Source organism: Camponotus floridanus, unplaced genomic scaffold, assembly GCF_003227725.1.
Source record: "Camponotus floridanus strain SB8 unplaced genomic scaffold, Cflo_v7.5 scaffold39, whole genome shotgun sequence".
Lineage (NCBI taxonomy): Eukaryota > Metazoa > Arthropoda > Insecta > Hymenoptera > Formicidae > Camponotus > Camponotus floridanus.
The window spans coordinates 937,806-959,089 of record NW_020229536.1 but is presented as its reverse complement, the minus strand read 5'-3'; the positions used below and the strand labels follow the sequence as shown (position 1 = coordinate 959,089).

Genomic DNA, 21,284 nt, shown 5'->3' with positions numbered 1-21,284 from the left:
ATGAGATTGTTCATTTATTATTAGTATTTTCTAGGTTTATGAGAATTTGCTCTTTCTCTCTCTTTTTTTCATCGTGCGTGAAAAAAATCTCTCGGCGCGTTTTTTGCGCTCGATCGTACCGGGCTCATATTTTTCAATGGATGTAGGAATATGTTCGATATGAATTTAGACAGATTGCTTTGAGGACAGATTGATATAATGAAATTATAAATTAAATAAAGAAAATATATTATAATTTTTATAATAATAAATTATAAATAAATAAAAATTATAATTTGCAGGATAACATAATTTATAATTTATCGAAATAACAATAACGTATTTCGAGCAACGGCGTTTGTAATTTTTCTATCTAACGAATAAAACATGCCTAATGCAAAAACATCATTTATAAACTTAACAGACGAAAATCAGCGATTATTGCACAGAAAAATGCTATTTTGCAATAATATCTAATGTAAAAAAAAACAATACTAATGTGTCATTGCACTTAAATCTCGCTACTTATAACAAACACATTTCTTTAATATACTTTACACTTCATTTTCGGAATCCTTTTCTTCGTGTGATTCTTCATGTGTGTCGCACCGTAAAGGTTTGTTTATTATTAAATACACATCACTGATTCCGCAAGATTTAAGATGATTTTATCTGGAGGCGATTTGGAAATAATATCTCTCGCGGAGAATTATTTATTTTACGAACAAAATGGCATGAGATATCTACATTTAATGTATTCTAACGTCTTTATGTGATTTAGATTTGAGTTGTTCAAACAAAATTTCATGTACATACGTATTTCTCGAAACATAATCAAGCATATCTTAATTCCGAAAGTGGAAAGTAAGTATAGAATTCACACTAAAGATTTCGATGTTTCGAATTTCGTTTACATATAACGAATGACTGCACTATTCCCATTGTCGCCTCTTGATCTTCTTGCTATTACTGCTGATGGAAATATTTATATATAATGTTAGACCTCGATCTTCTATGTTGTTGAATAACGTATAGCGGTTCATATGCTTTTCTATTAAGATGTTCTAAGCGTTCGTCAAAGAAAACCTCACCAGAATCTCTGAGCACTATCCCACAAGTTCTTCAGACTCGATCGAAATTCGAAGCGAATGTTCTGATAGTATCACGCTATGTTATTACCACTCATCGTGGTGACACATTTCTTCTCGGGCGTGTTCTGGCTTTCCGAATTACTTCGCACTGCTTTCGGCGAGTTGTCTGGCGTCGATGTCGTGTCGCCCGGTAGAGCATTATTATTATTTGTTGATGTCGAGCTTCTTCTACCGTTTTCACGAGTCGGCGATTTTACATCAAATACAGAAGTATCTGACTCGATGTCCGAATCGATCTAAAATTGACAGGCATAATATGTTAGTTAATAATATAGAAGATATTCTTTTAAAAAATAAATTCTCTATTTTATGCGGAAATACTGTAGCCCAAAAAAATCTATATATAATCTATATATAATTATGTATATATTTATAAATCTATATATAATTAAATATAGATATATATAATTATATATAAAATAATATAAAAAAATAATTTTTGTATTATATTTTTTAGAGAAAATAAAATTTAAAGAAATGAGAAAAAATTACATATAATTATATGTATTATAAAGAGAAAATTGACTACATATAATTATATATAATTATATAAAGATAACTTTTTTCATTTTTTTCAATGTTCACTTTTAAAAACTAATGTGAAAATTATTTTTCTAATTATATTTCAATTATTCTTATCATTTTTTCTATATATACGAACAGAGATTATACAAGAGAAAGAAAACGTATTTTACACATATATGTGTATATATTTGATTATATATATTTTACTTCTGACGAAATTTGGCGCAATAAAATAATTTTAACGATCTAAAATGGTTTAATAATTAAGAAAACAATATTACTTTTGCTAACGATGATGAAGATAATGGAGATGATGCGCTACCTTGTTAAAACAGACTACCTGTCTGGTAGCTGGATGAGGAGTAAGAAACAGCCGTTCGCTCGTATCGCTGCCGCAGCTGGAGCTCTCACTCATTTCCGTGGTAAATTTTCTGGAGGCTCTCGGACTAGGGGGTGCGGCTCTGCTTTGGCCTCCTAAACTTATGCCTACATTTCTCGAACATACTTGGGACTGGATATGTTCGCACACTCGCCTAAATCTTCGAATGTTGCCTGCGAATGTTGATCAATTGCATTATAACTCTTAATTTGTTTTTTATTCTTACGGAGAAACTTAGAAAACTACATACATTCCTTTTTTTTCTTCATAGTTATATATTTTCTTCTATAAATATAAAATATTTTCAAATAAAATTAATATAAAACAAATTGATTAAAACACACATACACATATATATGTATGTGTGCGTGTGTATTTTAATTAATTTATTTTATTATGTATATGTACACACATACACACAAAGTGTTTCAAAGTTAAACGATCGCATTTTGTAGAGAGAATTAATGCAAGTCAATATTTATTGCCAATATTGACCAAATGCGGTTGCATTTGAATCAAATAATCGTTTTATATATAGCAATTAATACTTTAGAAAAATAGGGAAAATTTTTGATGGATAATTATTGGATTATTATGTATAAAGCCTAAATATTGGCTATCTTGAAGTATATAGAATTCTTTTTGCCCAGAAATTTGTAAAGAAGAGAAGATAATTGGACTGTATATAATAAGAAATATAAATAATTATTATAAATAAGATTCTAAATAAGAGAAATTTTAAGCTGAATTTATGAGCTAAGTAAATACAGTTGGCTACAAGCTAATTGTGAGAAAAAAAACTATAAGGATCTATCCGTCGACTTATCTCTATAGTGCAGATCTCTCAAGTGCAGATAAGATATAAGGTTGTAGATATATTAGCTGAGTCAAGGTAGCATCGATTTGGTTGCGCTTGGATGACTGCCAACCGTCGAACAATATTTCTATCTACTAGTGTTTATCGTGTATTTTCGGTAAGGCTTTATATGTCTCTCTTTTGATTTTTAGTTAATTTAGAATTTTAGTTTCTTTTATATTATGTTCAATTTCAAAAATGACATTTTACAAAAAAAAGAAATCTGCAATAATGCTATTGTGTACTTACCGCTCAATAATGTGAACGTGATAGCGAAGAGGGGCTCGTTTGGTTGCTTCGAAATCGCGCTAATGTCAACTTGAAATCGCACTTGTCTTTGGAACATGACAGGTGCAGTGCTACCTCTCTTGTATTCCACTCTGAACGACATCGGTGAGCTTACACTGTGAGATAATTCTGCTATCTGCAAATACAAGAGTTCGTTCCAAATTAAAAATATAATTGAAAATACTAAAGAAATAAATATATTCGGAATGAATTATCATGTGCGATTAAATGAAATCGATAAATTTATATCGCAAATCTCACATACATGGCTAACGTCTATTTAAAAGATGCTGGACAATCATAGAAATGGATCTATTGGTGGATAAAAATATTGTATATACACAGTAATAAATATGTAATATATTTCTTTAAATATAAACTCAAATAATTTTATCTATCTCTAATAATTACTATTTAAAATTATATAGTTGCTATATAAAAAATAAATATATATGGATTTTTTGGAAGATTATACAGTATAGAAAATTTTATTCTCATTTCATAAACAAGATTTTTGTTTAACAAAGATTTTCATTAAATTTTAAAGACTTTGAATCATAAAATTTCTCTTTAAATTAAATATTGTAATTTTAAATGAAAATTCACATTTCTTTAAATGTACGTTAATTAATCCGTTCTGTTTGCAGATGTTTCCATAAACATTGTTAAAATTATTCGTTTCTCTTTCAAAAAAATAATTACTTTCTTATTTTTTGTACTTTTAAAAATTATTCCCAAATGCACGAGTAATTCTTATCAAATAATATACTTGCATTTTATTAATTCAAAATTACTTCAAAATTATTATTATTAATTATTTGTTATTTGACACGTGGAAAGAAAGATCAGATTAGAATAAATAAATATATATCGATAAATAATATATAATTTGAAATTTTGCTGAAATTTCATATTAAAGTTAAATTAATCGCCGATTATATTAATCATATTTTAACCAAGAGTAATAATACTTACCGACAAGAAAGCATGAATCAGATCAGCCTTGACACTGGCCAGCGGTTTCCCCTTAACCAGGACGGTAAAGGTCTCATCTTTTTCTGTAGTCATCAAACTACCGAACCATGATTTCTTTGTTAGTTCCGGAGAGGAATCTGGCGTGAGGTGTACCTATATGCAGTAGGAAGCTTACTTTGTGATTCCTCCTGAGATATATGAATAAAATTAATTTTATATTTTATATATACTCAGAATTTTTATTTTTAGTGCTCATTAAATTTTAATTCCAAGAAATAATCTATTCTGATAACTAGAATAGAATTGTTATAAATTATTTATTATATCGCACTAAAATTCTTAACTTCTGTTCTTCGACGAAATTTCGCTATGAAAATATTTATTAATTTTCAAATTGTATTAAGAGAACTTAAGCCCATCTAAAATTCAATTGTAAAAAATCGTATATTTTGTGAATGAAAGATACAAATGTTATAATACAAATTATAAAAAAAGAAATTAATTGGATTTTTACTATCTATTATCGCATACCTCCTCGGTACTAGTGAGCAATTTACGACGATGAAACCTGGGACTGCCTAGAAAAGAATTCTTGATTGTGGTCAGTCTCGATCTCCAGTGATGAGCTCCGGATCCTGCTCCTGTGTGAGGTGATCCTGGCGGTGTAATACCGACCGCAACTATTGCGAAACAAGTTTTTACATTTTGAAAAAATACGCTTATCTTAAGCATATTAAAATAATACACGATACTTAGACAATCCATTTTTTTTATAATTAATTATATTATTTTTTTCGAATTTCTTTATTACAATCGTTATTGTATTATTAATTGAAAAAAAGAATAGAAATGCGTGAAACAAAATGATGCAAGTTTGTTTAATTACAGTGCAATTTTGTATATAAATCAAAATAACAATGTTTAATAAGACATAGTATTGGACATGCCAATCTGCATTGATTGTATCGAAGTTCCTGTTTAAACATTAGATTGACAATCGAGAGATTCCTGTTTAAATATTAAATGGACAATCTTAAAATTATGATAAATTACGATAAACATAGGAGCATAGAATAGCATTATATAATCTGTCATGCTTAGTAATAATCTTGATAAATATTAACATAAACATTACGAACCACATTTTTATAATTCACAAAGAGTGTATTATATTTATGGTCTCTATAATATATGTCAAAAGAAAAATGGTCCATGAAGTATAAGTTAATGTTAATTTGTCATCTTTAAGAACAGCAATTAATTTAGGTGATTTATTATTTTATTATTTATATTGCACAACAGCCAAAATTATTGTATAGTGATCAAAGTAGCCACAACTTGAAAATATGTGACAAAATAAAAGATTGATAAATATATTGATAGAAATACTGGTACTAAAGCATTAAAATATAATAATTTTTATATAAAATAAGCTAAAAATATTATAATGAAAAGTATTTGTGAATTAAATTATTTTTAAAAGAAAAAGCACAATATAAAGTCAACAAACTTCTATTCTTAATTTGTTAAAATTACGAAAAACTTTCCTATTCCTTATTTTTTCGATATACATAAAATAAAAATGCTATTTCATATGGTATTGGCACTTTTATCCATGAAAAATCAAGTGGCAAGTGTAAAATAATTGACAGCATTAAAAAAATATTAAAACCATGCAAATTAAGAATATAGGAAAGTATTAACAGTACAGACAATGTTGTTATTATTATTAGCAATAATAATATATGCTAGAACGAGAGAGATAAAAATATTTTTATAAGATGAGGATAAACATAATTTGCAATAATTTGTAAATTATTGAACTCACCAGGTTGCATCTCATTGAGTTCAATGCCGACACTAGTGAGCGCCGACGCTGAAGCTGGCGTTGGTGCACTCTGACTCGTGGGACTGCCATTTCCGGCGGTAGTAGTGGTACTGCTGCCGATGGATAATCTGTGTGGGCTACTGGTAATCGTTTGACCCACGTGTGATATCGGCACCGCTCTATGAGGACTCAATAGGCCCGCAGGCGCGTGCAACGGTGAACTACCCGGCGTTGACGTGTGCGAATGAGAGCTATGAGTGTGGCATCCGCTTGTACTTGGTGATCGACGCGCGTGATGTCTCGTGCTGCAACAATCAGCAATGCAATTAACTTTCAATTTAAATTATTTGAATTAATTCATAAAAGATTAGATACTTTAATTGATGTTCCCATTGATATTAATCGAATGAAATGAAAGGATCGTAATTGGTTGTTGCGTTTTATATAAAAGAGCTCAAACATGGCGTGAGACCTAAACATTTTAGCTGTGTTCAGATCCGACAACGTAAGGAAAAAGCGATATGGAACAAATACATATGAATACGAACACGCGACATAATTGACGCTGTCATGCGATGGTGCCAATTTGAAATAAACCGCAGTTACCTGACGTTACAAAACTCTTTCATTAAACATGTATAAGTTTTATCCGCAAAATGCAAGAATTGATCACAGAATTTAATTTCCACCGTAAAATTTCAAGATGAAGATAATTTTTGCCATAACATTATTATTCTTCCCATCTAAATTCATGCGAGTTTACCTAGACTGTCTTCTAGGCGTCAGAGGCGATCCGTGACTGATTTGTCCAAGATTGAGTGCGGTACTTCCGTTCACTCTACATGTATCTACTCGTTTTCTTGGTGGATCAGCTTCTAATTGTCCTGCGGATCCCCTCATGCCTCCCCTCATTACTTCGAGCTCGTCCTCGCACGCCGGTCTTCTTCGCTTTCTCTCCAGCAATAGGAAATATATCACCTTTTCTGTATTATGGCTAAAGGAGAAATTTTTTATTTACTTTGTAAGATCATTTTCAATAGAACTTAGACATTTCTAATAGAACTTGGATAGATTGAAGTGGAATATAATGTCTTTCTATCGGAGTGGAATTATCTTACTTTGGACTGAGCAGTTCTTGAATAAGTTTGTCACGTTCTTTGAAGCAACCAAGACTTGCGATCGCTTGTAACACGTCGGGATCGATCGCATCCACGGACGGAATAACGTGCGTCTGCACTACATCCATCATCGACAGCTCCAACTCGAGTTCACCCTTACCCGCCGCTGTTACCCAGATATGTCTGTTTATTTCCGCTAACTAAAAGAAAAATAATATACTTTGCTTTTTACTTACTACATACTATATACTTTGCTTTTTACTTTTTGCAAAATGTTTCATGATTAATAAATACATGTAATAGCTTTAATTTATATTTAAAAGTCGTTTCACAAGCTAGAAAAAGATATAAAGCGTCTTACCGTCAGCCTTTTCTCAGGATCAACTTCTATCATACCCCTGAGCAAATTCTGGCACTCAGGTGGCACAAAGTGCGGTATATAAAACAGTCCGCGCTTTACTTTCTCTAGTAGTTTTCTCAGATTGTCATCGTCGAATGGTAAAGCGCCCACTAGAAGCGCGTAAAGTATTACCCCGCAGGACCATACGTCCGCTTTTCTGCCATCGTACTTCTCACCCTGCGAAAAGAAGGAGCGACAAATGGTTTTACTTACATCAAACTCAAATAGGTTTAACTATTGCTCGTTTAATTTATCATTTTTGTAACTTGATATTAATTAATTATTATCGAGAAAATTAATTATAGTAGAAGCTCTTACTCTAATGACTTCGGGACAGGCGTAATGAGGTGATCCGCAACTGGTCTCCAGCATGGAGCCTGCGGGTTGTAAGGATGCCATTCCAAAATCTGCTATCTTAATATTATTTTTTTCATCCAGTAATAAGTTTTCAGGTTTCAAATCTCTATGACTGTAAAAATAACGATAAAATAAAACGCACATCATAGATATTGTCGAGAAAGAAAAGACGATTATAATAAAAATAAAAAAAGAGACAATTACATAAGTAACATTTATAATATAACAATATGTATACGCGACTCACCATATACTATGGCTGTGACAAAAGTCTAATGCGGAAATTATTTGTCGAAAAAACCTCCTTGCTTCCTTTGGAGTCAGTCTACCCTTCTTAACCAAATAATCGAACAGCTCTCCGCCCGAGACATGTTCCAGAACAAGATATCTTAGAAGAATATTGAAAATATATAATATTTTTGCATCGTTTGTAAAAGTTTTCTTCATTCGTAAAAATAATTTTATCAAAACTTACAGATATTTTTTGTTTTCGTACACATCCGAGAGACCGAGCACGTGTGGATGGTCGATCAGTTTCATGATTGCGATTTCGCGCTCCACTTTCATCAACACAGACTCCGAAAGCTTTTCACGATTGATAATCTTGATTGCCACCTTTTTACCCAACACACAGTGTACGCCGAGCTTTACTAATCCTAAAATAAAAAAAAGACAAATTTTTTATTTTATATTAGTACAGGAAAAACGGAAGATTAAGAAACAAAAAAAGATTTTCGTATATTTTATTAGTTTTGAAAATTATTTGATCGTTGTGCTTCACAAAACAGTTCTAATTATCTTATTTTCGACTCATTATTACTTTTGAATAATATAATTTTCTGTAATTTTGCGATAATAATGAGTTAGAAATATATTATTAAGGGAAATATAATATTAAAGTCTTGATTATATATATTCGAGTTTAGCTTCAAATTCCTTCTTTATTGTTAATAATTCACGAAAACTTGAAATAGGTCGCGTTAAAATTTTAACTAGAGAAGGATTTTAACTAGAGAAAATTGCTATTTGCAAATAATTATAATTTTATCCGTTTTTGCTGTATGCTATTTTGAAATATATTAATAACTCAAGTTTATCAAATATAATATTGTAAATATTATAAATATCATATTATAAATATAATATTATAGATATAATACTGATTTATTGTCATTTAAATACTGATTTATTATTATTTACCCTCGCTGTATTCCTAATTACATGCTATTATATTATAATGACACGGTCGTATTCGCGGAATATAAATGCCCAATATAATATCACTTTTAATCAAGCGCGAATTAATTTGCCCATGACATACAATATTGGTTATAGTTAGAAAAAAATTGTTTGTTTATTATATTTTTATGGGTTTTACAATAAAAGATATTATTTTGTACCTACATTATCACACAAATGTACATATATTACACATAATCTACAATCTTTTATAATGAATTTTTTATAAAAAATATAGTTCAAAAGTAGAATCGATGTAAAGATCAAAAGTTATGAAGTAGAATTGGCTTAAATCGTAGTCGGAAATCTATAAAAAGTCGCGCCATATAATATCTTTATCCACTTAAACGATCGACGATGACGGTTGTACATTGTTTAAGCAGATATACAAAGAGAAAACAGGATAGAAGAAAAGCAGAAGGAAACTGTTCATTGTAAAGCGATAATGGAGAGCAATTAAGCATTACTTCGTAATGAAGTTGCATCTAATTGAAGGCATAAAGAGTTTAATCCTAGATAAAAAATTGCACAGCTTTACATAGCGATTATGCGAAAACTGTTAGCAATCTTGCAGCCGCTCGATTATCACGAAGTGATCAACGTTTTTTGATTACTCGAGCGAAACATAATTTTTCATGTGCACGTCGGCTTCCCTATATCTATCGCATGCACTTATTTACATATTGTCTAAAAATATATTACATTTCTGTGACGTTATATCGCAAAGTTATAAATAGTCCGAAACACTTTTTATGATCGATGATCATCTTTTAGCCAACCTCAATAGAATTACATGAAATAAAGTCCGATGATTGACATGACAATCCCTGTGGATGTGTTAAACGGACTCAGTGTTTCCCGTCAAATCTGATGGTTATTGCATTAGCAACACCATTGAAAGTTAAAATACATTTTCCCCAACGATTCATCCACGTTTTAACGTCGTCGATGCATTCGTAGAAAGAAATTTCTAGAGAGTTTTGTATAAGCATCATACTCGCAGTTTAGAATACATGCTTGTCAAATTATATGCTATATTAATATATATTAATGAATTTTTTTAAATCAGAAAATTAATCAATTTCTTAGAAAAATTTCATAGGATTAGAAAAATTTTTCCATTATTTGAATTTAATATCTTTTGAATGCATAGAAAATAAATTCTGCGAGATACGATTGAACATTTTGCAATATAATTTCCATTTCTTCATATCATATTGATATTAATATTGCTTCAGAAGAATTAGTCTTACGTAAAAAATATTTCAGAATTAAAAAAGTAAATTCTGGGAGATGCGAGATTGAACATTTTGCAATATAAATTCTGTTTCTTCATATCATATCGATATTGCTTTAGTTTCGGGAGAATTAATCGTAAAAGATATTTCACAATTAAAATCAGTAACAAAATCACAATGATTTATCCTTGCTTTTAATTTTATTGATTTCTCGTAACCACAATACGCCAAACTTGCATTTATTAAACTTACTATTGGGATTTCGTATATTTTTAGCATTTTCGTTCCCGCGAAAACACATAACAAGAAATTTTAAAAAATATTATATATTCTCCCTCCAAATTTTCATCGAGACTTAATTTCGTTGGTTATAATTCAAATCGTATCGCAAGCACGAACGGCAATTTCATTACCCGTTTGCGCGTGGGTCACAGAATTCAAAGCGTGAAGAGGAATTCATTCGTATGATTAACGCACCGTATTGTCACGTGCCAGAGCAGGCACCCCTTTCAAGGTGCATACAGGATCGATATAGTCTGTCGGAGGAAATGACCACTACGAAACTCATTCGTTGAAAACTGACCCGTGAATTCATTAGTTCACAAGTTTTTGCGAAATTACATCTTGATCACGAAAAACCAATTTGTATTTTTCTGCATAAACCATGAAAGTTCCATCGACAAAAAATTAAATACAGATCTGAGAAAATATATCAAAAATAAAAAAGCTCTGATTGAAATAAAATTATATCTCATTTTTTCATGCCGCCAATTTACTTTAGCATTCATATACACGCGCATAAATCGGCGTTTCTTTCTTTGGTGCGTTATTCATTGTCGTCGATATTATTACCTTCTTTCCCTCGACGGCAGCACTTAATTAAAAACGTTTAATTGCTCCATAAAGATTTGCAATTATTGTAAAGGATTTCTTTTATACAACAGATGTTCAAACACGAGAGCTTTTAGCTTTGAATTGTAGTCACATTTGTTACTAAAATTTGTTACTAGAATACTAATGATTTAATATGTAATAATAATTGAATAGAAATGATTTATTATGTAATACGTTTCTTTATACATTGCAAAAAGATATTTAATGAAAAATATTTAAAAATTAAAATATTCCTATGTCAATTTTTTTAATTGTTCTCAAGCAGATAAATTATGCTTTTATAAGATAATTAATAGTAATTTTAATAGTACTTTAAATCATAAAATTTCATTTGTATCATTTTCTATTGTAACTTTTTCTATGTAGTGGAGAAATCTAGATTTATGCATGGATAAAATGTTTTAAAAATACATCAATACAATATATTTTAATTTTCTTATATGCATTATATTGTTCTTAAAATAGTTCGATAAAAATTTTTCCTTTCTAGATTGCTTTGCTTCTTTCATCAATTCATGTAAGTTTTTAAAAATTGTACAATCTCCTGTCAATTTACTATTTTATGCGAATATAAATGATTACATATACTTTTTGTGTACATTTCAAATATATATTATAATATATTTACATTTCATTTATACCGCTACATGTTCTTATATAATTAGGTTTAAACATTTCTCTATCTGCCTAACCGCTGTATAACATAATTAGTATGTCATCAGTATTGATCGTATAATAGCATCGAATGCCTTCGAGGTGAGAGTAAATTAGTGCGGCGTTAACTTGTCCACAAATATTCTTGATATACGAGGTTTCTGCAAAACGTCATCTCATTGTTATCTCCTTTTTTATGATATTATGAAGAATTTTTTATTCAGCATTTAATTATTTATTCCTCTGAATTGTTCTATTTATTTTTATTAATTTTTATTAAAACATATTTTTAAAACATTTATTTTACAATTCCCTTTAAATATATATAAATTATATAGAATGCACACTTATTTGGATAAATTTGTATGTGTGTGATACACATTAAAATATAACATGCCGCAGTAATGACAAAAGATAATGTCCAAGGTTATGTTTAGGCATAATGACAATACATCAATGGACTGAAAAAAGTTTATGAAATATTCGTATCAAATTAGTCTACAAAAATTTATTTGGAAATACTGTCAAGGTTGATATTTTCATCATATACTAATGAATGCTTACAATTCGATTTTATATTAAAAATTAAATCGAAATTGGTACATAAGAGCCACAGTGCAGTAGTTGAAGCGCTGAGAAACAACACTTTCTTTTTTTATTATTAGTTTATTACAAAACTCAAATTACAATAATAAAAGGCGAATGTTTCGAATCATATTTCATCCTTCTTCAGCGCAATGTTAACAGATTAAATTAATGTAATCAAAAAGTTGAAGGTTTGCCCCGGTCTTATTTTAGGGTCTATCCGCCACTATTTGGTACAGTGGGGATTTTAGTACCTACATACTAGAGGGATCTTGGGGGATGTGGTCACTCTATGGTATTGTGCTCGTCGGTGTCGTTTCATACGGAAGGCCAGTCGGAAGCCAGCATGCACGCGAATACCTCCACCGGCACTTATTTGGTCAGAGAGCGACCTTTCAGGGATCCTCCGTGACAATCGGCATTGCATCCATCGAGTGAGATACCAACATCGCTCTGGAGTCGCATATCACTGTCTTAAAAAGCAGCATTAGATGTGAGATCTGGATAGCTCAGTGATCTAGAGCAGTTGCCCGGAAAGCGAAAGACTCGGGTTTAATTCCCAATCCAGTCACTTGCGCCTCACATATTTTTCTAGTCTGCAAATATTGTTTTCTAGCAATTATTCGTTAGGCTGAAAAAAGTGTGAATGTTCTCTCCACAGGATATGCATCAATGCCGTTGCCACGGATGGATTCTGTCACTCGTTGATTAAATGGGCGTAAAAACACGTCCGACCTCCTCCCACATACATCCCTATCTTTCTCTGGATCAAATATGAAACGTCCGAAACGTTCGCCTTTTATTACTATAATTTAAGCTTGTAAGGAACAATATAATAATAAGGAACAATAGTTTGTAATAATAAAAAAAGAAGTTTTGTTTCTTCTTTGCATTTCAACTATCGCGCTCTTATGTGCCAATTTTGATTTAATTTTAATTATTTGAGACAAATCTCTTTTATTATTTTACAGTTTAATAAAAAAAAAAACAAAACTTATATTTCTTATTCCATTATATATTATAATTTTAAACTTTCAATTGATGTTTTAATATATTTTCTTGTATATTATAGAAAATTTTACTGTAATTAAAATTAAGTGTATTATTAGGATTTTCTATCATTAAAAGAAATTTATTAATAAGATCTATCATACAGTTTTCTATCATACAGTTTATTTAAATTCAAGAATTTTTTAAGTTGCTAAATCTAATAAAAATAATAAATTTAAAGGCAGAATTAATATGGATACATTATCAAAATTTAAAAATATCTGAAATTTTTCCAAAATTTATATATACATTCAAAAATTTATGTATAATTTAAATTTATCAATTTTGATATTGGATTTGTATTCAACAATTTGAAAAATTAAATTAATAACATAATTAGAAACTCTTTAAGATCTTTAATGAATTTCTAATTCACAATACATCACATATTTAACCAAAAATTATTATTAAGTTGATACAGCAAATTCTTTCAAGGGCTGAAAATCTTAACAATATACTTAATTTTTTAGAAAACATTACATACCGTATATAACTATAGTATAATAAAATACACTAAAATAGCTATTTCTTTCAATTTTAATTGCATTTTTCTCAAAATTATAACGTAACGAAAAAATTTGGGAATCAAAATCATGTATTCAGCGTTAAAAAATTACAGGAAATGATTAGTTTTAATTTTATGTTCCAAGACAAATTATTTTGTTAAATTGTATTATCAGTCTCACGTATGAGAAAAAATTTTTTTCGTGTGCCTTATTGTGATATCATAAATTTATATTAAATCCTCTGTAGATTTGAGAAATTTGGGAGATATTTTCGTTTCAGAAGTATAAATAATAAAATAATTTGCAAAAACTGCATGTAGAATGTACAAATAGCGTTCTTGAAGTCGCACAAAATATTTATAGCAAATTTATGTCGACCATGTAAACTTCAATCAATTTTAAGAGAATCGAGATACTGTTGTCTCGAACACACACAGTCGTTCGTTTCATATACAATTGTAAAGTTTCGTAATTTCCATCAATGAGAAATGTGTGCGAAGCCTCATATATCTTATTGAACGCGCAGAATTTGCGCTTAAACTGATTTAAATAGACATGATTGATTTAAACAAACATGCTTGCAGCTATTCATTTTCATAATTTGTTATCGTCAATCACGATAACATTTATGATAAAGATTTTATGTCAAAAGAAAAAGAAAGAGAGAAAGAGAGCGAGAAAGGGAGGCAGAGGGAAAGAAAGAGAGAGAACGAGAGATGATGCACCACCCACCGGTCTGGCCTTTTCCCAAGGTCTTTTCCAACCGATAAGGGCCGACGTACTGATGAGTCTCCTGGGTGTTGGACCCGATGGGGCTCTCTTTGCCCTGCATCGCTGCTGAGCCTCCGCCTTCCTCTTGGTCCGCCAGGTTGAATGGTTGTTTTGTACAAGCCACTGAAGTCGAACCACACGAGTCTTCTTCCTCTTGGGCTCTCCACGTTCGTCGTTATCACTTTTTCCCGAGATTGCGTATCAGTTTACTGTGTTTCACCGCGATTTTACGCAGCATTGTACACTTTGTTAGAATAATTTTAAGGCTGGACTTGCGATGGAATACAAGAAATGTTTTAAAGGCAACTCAATAAATTAATCGTCTTCGACTTAGATCTTTTTTTATTCGAACACATCCGAAAACAAACAATGCAATTTACGTTAAATATCAATTTACCGTCAATATTCCATCTTTTCTCAAAAATCATATTCCAACTCAAACACAAATTATTTATAAATGTTATCGTTGTCTTCCACTTTAATTAATTTTATTAATTAATAAATTCGACAATTATAAATCACGTGTCACGTACATCCATCATTATCTCGCTAGCCTAAATTCTTCTTGCTCAAAAGACAATATTCACTGGACGTTCGGCGATGAGAGGGACCGCCAAATACTTTCAGGCAAAAACATTATATATTTAAATACACTCACGCTAACATTATCACTGTCGTGAATGTTCTTTTTATTTTCGGCGGATGTCTCTTGCGAATTTTTTTCATGTTGTCTGCTTGATCGTGCACTGATAAAATTATTCGGAATATCTCGAAGAATGACAGTAGCTGATCCGCTCATCTGAATTAACGAGGTATCGAGCGAACTATGTAAGATGTATTGAGATTTAGATAATTACGAAGTACCCGCTTCTGCATCAGTCGTTCGTGGCCCGCCAGGTTCCCACGAAAATGGAGTTGGGCGCCATTATGATTCGAGGAAAGACACCACAGCACCCTGCCTTGCTCAGGGTGAGCCTCGGCTAAAATCGCCCGTTTTTAATCGCTCACGATTGCACAGCTCCGCCACTTCTCGATGATTCTTCTCGTTCGTTCGCCGACTTTCATCAAATCCATAGCCAAGTCAGCCTCAGTTGACGATATCCACTTTGCTCGATGCTTGGACTAGCAAAATAACTTAACGATCTCCTCAAGCTTTCTTAGACACATTCGGATCGAGCTGGCATGTACGCACGGACACCCTCTTTTGCTTGAGTCATTCTATTCTGCACGCATTCACGCATTGGTGTTGCTGTAATCTAGCGATAAGCGACGTGATCGTGCTCGCAATCGGAGCTCTTTATCGTGATGAGAAGCCAACCCTCGAAGAATCCTTCTCTTCACGTTTTATATAAATTGTATAGCTTTTGCTCTTTTCATCGAACTATATTACAATTTTTAGCGATGAAATTTAGCCCCGTCTTACGGAACTGACGACGACTACCACGGCGCTCCCAGTTCGATTACGTGCCGGGCACACAGAGGGGTGTAAGTAATGCGCGCGCACCCCCACGCCCGCTAACGAAAAGACCCCTTCCGCCCTCTGAGCGCATAGAGAACCATCACCCACCAACGACGACGATACGAGGGTGTCAAATCAGACTCTGGAAAACGTGGCGGACAGAATAGCCGCGTGTCCACCTTCAGGGTAGCAAAGTGTGGGATACGCGAGGGTAGCGTTGCTGCCACCGTCGATACAAAGACAATTGCCGCTGGTTCGTGTCCGAGCTTCGTGCTTGAGTAGATTCCTCGTCATGTGAGGGTGTTCATGGCTTGTTTTTTTTTCTGCCGTTAATTTTATCTTATTTAGAAGTATATATAGTCCCTTATTTTTACCCTCTCCTATTAAAAGATGATTGTATTTCGAGCAACCTCTTAAAATTGTTGTATTCAATGAGTAATGTGTATAGCATATATACTATAATTTTGAAGTTATGTATTTTTCTTTCGTGTAAAATTACCTCAAAGAGGACAAAATATTTTTATTGTAGTATAAATATTTTATATGTATACATACATCCGTTCAATCATACAAATACACACTATACATAAATATATATATATAAGGCAAAATTATCCTCAAAGTTAGAGAATTAAAGTGATGTTCGATGATTTTAGAGTCACATTCTGTATATGTATATGTATTATATATATATATATATATATATATATATATATATATATAATTGATAAAAAATATGTTTGTACATTTTATCTTGAAATAGTTTTACAAAAAAGAGCAAAATAATACTAAAATATAAAATATTTTTACTAGAAATATGCTAGCAATATATATTATTATCATTTATATTAATACAACGTACATATTTATACATTCTATTTTTCTTGAAATAATTTATTCTTTTAAAGTAAAATGTATCTATTTTTTTTACAAAAAATCACATAATTATTATTATTTTATAAAAGTTTTTTGTTTCATATCTCGTTTCACATGTAATTCTCTCTTTTCTTTGCCTCCCCTCTTTCTCCTTCCTCTTCTCTCTCGTATTTCTTTTACATTAAGTTATATTCTTTTATTTTATATTATATTATCATTACATATATTTTCCATATTTTCTTAGTTGTCCAAGAAGAATTTATTCAAGAATATAATAAAGTATCAAAGCTTCATAGTATCAAAGTCTCTACGTAATTAACAATGTCTAATCTTTTTCCCAATCATATTTATTGCATTGTTTTATTGACAATTGCAGCGCATTCAATTGAATCTAATAAAATGAAGATGAAATTGCGTCAAACATTTTACGACTTTTCACTTGTCAGTTAGAATGAATATTAATATCTTGCGGCGGTGTTAGAACTACTTGCCATTTTATAAAGAGACGAGCTGTTTTCGTCTCGAATGATGAAATGTGATTTTCTCTTGCTGGCAGAAATCCACTATCATTAATATAATTCACGCGACTGTCAGCACTTTAATTGGCTGCTAGAGAAGCAAAGAATTAAACGCGGATCTAAACTATTTTTTGTCACTGTTATCATAATAAAAGAAATATATTACCGTTTAAATCAAATAATAATAATTACATTATTTAATAATTACATTATTTAATAATTACATTATTTAATGTAATATAAAAGATATATTACATTTTTAAAAAGATAAATATAAGATACTATTTACTTTACATTATATGAATGATGTATTATTCAGATTTAGTCTACAAAGATTTAAACAGTATCGTATAATATTATAAGCTCGAAGTTATAAAATATTTACATTTATTTAACATAATATACATATTAAAAGTATTTGAGATTAAATATATGAATAGAAAGTAACATTATTTTATAATTAGATCAAAAGTTGGCGTTGAAGTTTTCGATGTTGGACATATATTACTGGTAGTAGAATCAGACAGAATAAGCCAGACAGCACGGCCGTTACTATATATAATATATGTTGATTGAATATAATGAAATAGATTTGATTCACTTAATTATTAAACGAAAAAGTTCTATGCTATAATTTTCTTTCAAATTCACTTTATAATGACAAGTAATTATATATATAATAAATGATTCGTATTATACAAAGTGTCTCGTTTTAATGAAAATAGTTGTATATTTGTTAAACTTAGATCTCAATTCATCGTTTAATATAAAAGAAAGTATTTTATATATTTATATTTATAACATTTATATATAACATGTAATAATTCTTTTAATATTTATACTAGATTTTTAAGAAATATTTATATTGCAATAAAGTATTCATCGCAGCATGAACTTAAGAAAACAATTATTTAAATTGCCTTGAATAAGAAGAAATAATTCCACTTTAAATATACACAAGAATTATTCTAAAGTAACAAAAAAAGATTTTCATCGTATGACGTATCTCTTAAACATAGTAGTTAATTCTTTCTGAACGAAAAAAAGAGAGGAAAAAAGAAGCCTTTAACGGAGACACTTTCCTCACATGTATAAATATGCAGGAGAAATTATCTGCGGTATAGAGAACTACCATGGAGGAAGACCTGTAAGCGTTAAAGTGCAATATACATGGTGATTCACATATATAATGTTTGGTTCATATATAATGATTGGTAACTTTCGAAATAAAATGGATTGTGCTCTAGTTTAACAGATTATAAAGATAGTGTTGTTCCATCGTGTTTTCTAGTAAAATTATCTTAATCTTTTTAACTCTTGTCTCACGCATTCCTTTTACACATTTTCTCTAAGTTTCTATAAAACATTTATTTATTTATTTAAAATATTTTATTCTCTAGCTTCTGAAAATATCAGAATTATTTTACCTTGTTCTGAAACAGAATTATATCATTTATTTTTTTCTCGTGTATATTTTCTTTTTCTTTTAATCATAACATATTAATACGTTATATTACGAATTAATATGTAATTATATACATGTTAATATTTTTAATCAACTATCCGATGACAAGAAAAAATGTTTATTACTGTTTATAATTATTTTTGTTATTTATTTCTTCTTCTGTTTAAACTCACGCTGATTGAAAAAGCTGATGTTATTAAATATTTAAATAAACAATTTGGCATTGGCAAGAATATTAATATGTAAATATATGTATAGAATATATTTATCTGAATAGCGTAATAATAAGAGCAATCGCCCGAAAAATCGGATTGGAAGATCGGATTTGATTCTTGGTCTGACAATAATTTAATCACTTGCGCTTTAATATTTTTCTCGTTTAAATTATTAAATTTCTGGAAAGATTATTTAGAAATATTTAGAAAAAATTTTAAATTAAAACTTTCGATATTTTATGAAGTCCAGATATTGAACTAGAAATGTTAAAAATCAACGAAAAATAGTTTCTGATTTATTTTTTTTATATTATTACATACTGCATCGTGTTAGATTCTTATTAATTTTTCATCATAAAGTAATTGTAGATGCAAGAGAATTCATTTTTGTTTATCTTTTATTTCATGCTGATATACTAGAGCAAAATTAAAATTTGTAAATTTAATGAATTATTATTTCAAATTTATATGATAAATTATTATTTTAAATTTTATATTTAGCACTTGTGTGTGTGTGAAATTAATAAAGAATATATAAAAAATAAAATTAAATGGATCACCCCGTACATCGACCTGAACGAGTGAGAGAGAAAGTTAGTATAATAAAGAGATTTCACTGTAGGTGAATGAGAAGAAGAGAGAAACAACAGTCGATGGCATGGAGAAGAAGGGATGCTTAGGATCGATAAATATATATATAGAGAAGGAACATAGGAAACGTCTGACACCGGGAAACTCCTGGGGATGACTACTAACAAGGTGATTCAACTCAAGAGAACAAGCCGTGTTTCAATCTCGATCGGCTAATTCGACTATGTGGTGTTATATCAAAATAAATGTTATCACTGGTCACGATGTTAACTGCGATACGTCAAAATTGTCATACGAATAAATCTATAATTAAATTAGTATAAGTATAATATTACAATATATTACAATACGTTATTTATATTAAAATATTACAATACGTTATTTATATTAAAATGCAAAAAGAACTAAATATAACCTGTAAATTTCGCATTTATTGAACATTTTTTTAATATATCAAATAAAAATTAAATCGTTTCTTTTCCTGAAACAGAGTAGTTAAATGAATAATAAATACATAACTTCACATGTAATATATCATATACAAATTATTATATATGAAAAATCAATTAGATACATATAAAATTCCGATCTTTTCTAGAAGAAAAATATTTTAATTAAACTTATATGTATATATTGCTTTAATTATTAAATACTGCACATTAGTTTTTCAACAATCACGTAAACATGATGTTCTTTGGTACACTTTTTGAAAAGGTAATTTTTTTAAGCAGAATCCTGTAGCCCACGTTGCCAATTGAATGCTAGAATCTTCTGATTAATTATTCATGCATGATTATCAGGGTCTACTCTTATGCTATGTTAAATATAGAGGTTAACAGACTCTTCTTAATTTTTTTTATATTTAACTCTCAAATCAACTCACTTTCGTCGAGAATTGCATTTATAAAATGATTCTAACTCATTTATCTCTTTGAAGATATTGAGATTTTTTTGTATCATATACCAAATAATTATTGATGAGGAGAGGAACAGAAGAAGAAATCTAATTCTGTTAATAGACTTTTGATGTTCATTTTCAAAAATACTTCCAATTTTTTCGTTTCAACTTTAGTTTAAAAAAATAAAGTCTACGAGTAAAACTGTCGTCACGTGAATAGAAAGCCCGAAAGTTATATATACCATCGTTTCACCTCTAAACTGGATCCTTTCACTTTTTAACCCAATTTCCATTGTTAGACCAAGTCTGTATTTCTGCCACGTCTGTTGATTACCGAATTACCTGCAATTAATACTACATCGTTAGTATTCTTTTAATTATTCTATTTTTTCTAAAGTTAAATAAATAATAAGTAATTGGTTTAATCAATTCTATCTTTAAAAAAATTGTATTGGATTATGAATAAAAA

The 21,284-nt window shown here is 30.0% G+C and overlaps 1 protein-coding gene across 2 annotated transcripts; it reads right to left on the bottom strand.

The window, feature by feature from the left end:
- Positions 1-286: 286 nt before the first annotated feature.
- Positions 287-15,248, bottom strand: LOC105248306 (serine/threonine-protein kinase BRSK2). 2 transcript variants are annotated; one of them, XM_011253147.2, is made up of 13 exons: positions 14,755-15,248; positions 8,332-8,512; positions 8,104-8,244; positions 7,818-7,968; positions 7,461-7,676; positions 7,100-7,299; positions 6,745-6,975; positions 5,982-6,286; positions 4,685-4,833; positions 4,154-4,306; positions 3,140-3,314; positions 1,996-2,207; positions 287-1,366 (listed from the first exon to the last, which is right to left on the bottom strand). In XM_011253147.2, exons 1-13 carry the CDS (start codon positions 14,852-14,854, stop codon positions 1,142-1,144), a joined length of 2,439 nt encoding a protein of 812 aa, XP_011251449.1. In that variant the 5' UTR covers positions 14,855-15,248; the 3' UTR covers positions 287-1,141. The 2 variants fall into 2 exon arrangements, with proteins under 2 accessions (XP_011251449.1, XP_011251378.1); XM_011253076.3 differs by having other exon boundaries at positions 1,978-2,207; positions 14,755-14,854.
- Between the last annotated feature and the right edge of the window lie 6,036 nt (positions 15,249-21,284).

Coding starts and splice junctions, on each gene's coding strand:
- LOC105248306 (XM_011253076.3), bottom strand. CDS start 14,854: ATGCAGGGCAAAGAGAGCCCCATCGGGTCCAACACCCAGGAGACTCAT. Junction 8,245..8,331: donor TACGAAAACAAAAAATATCT/GTAAGTTTTGAT, acceptor TATTCTTCTAAG/ATATCTTGTTCTGGAACATG. Junction 1,367..1,977: donor AGGTAGTCTGTTTTAACAAG/GTAGCGCATCAT, acceptor TGTCAATTTTAG/ATCGATTCGGACATCGAGTC.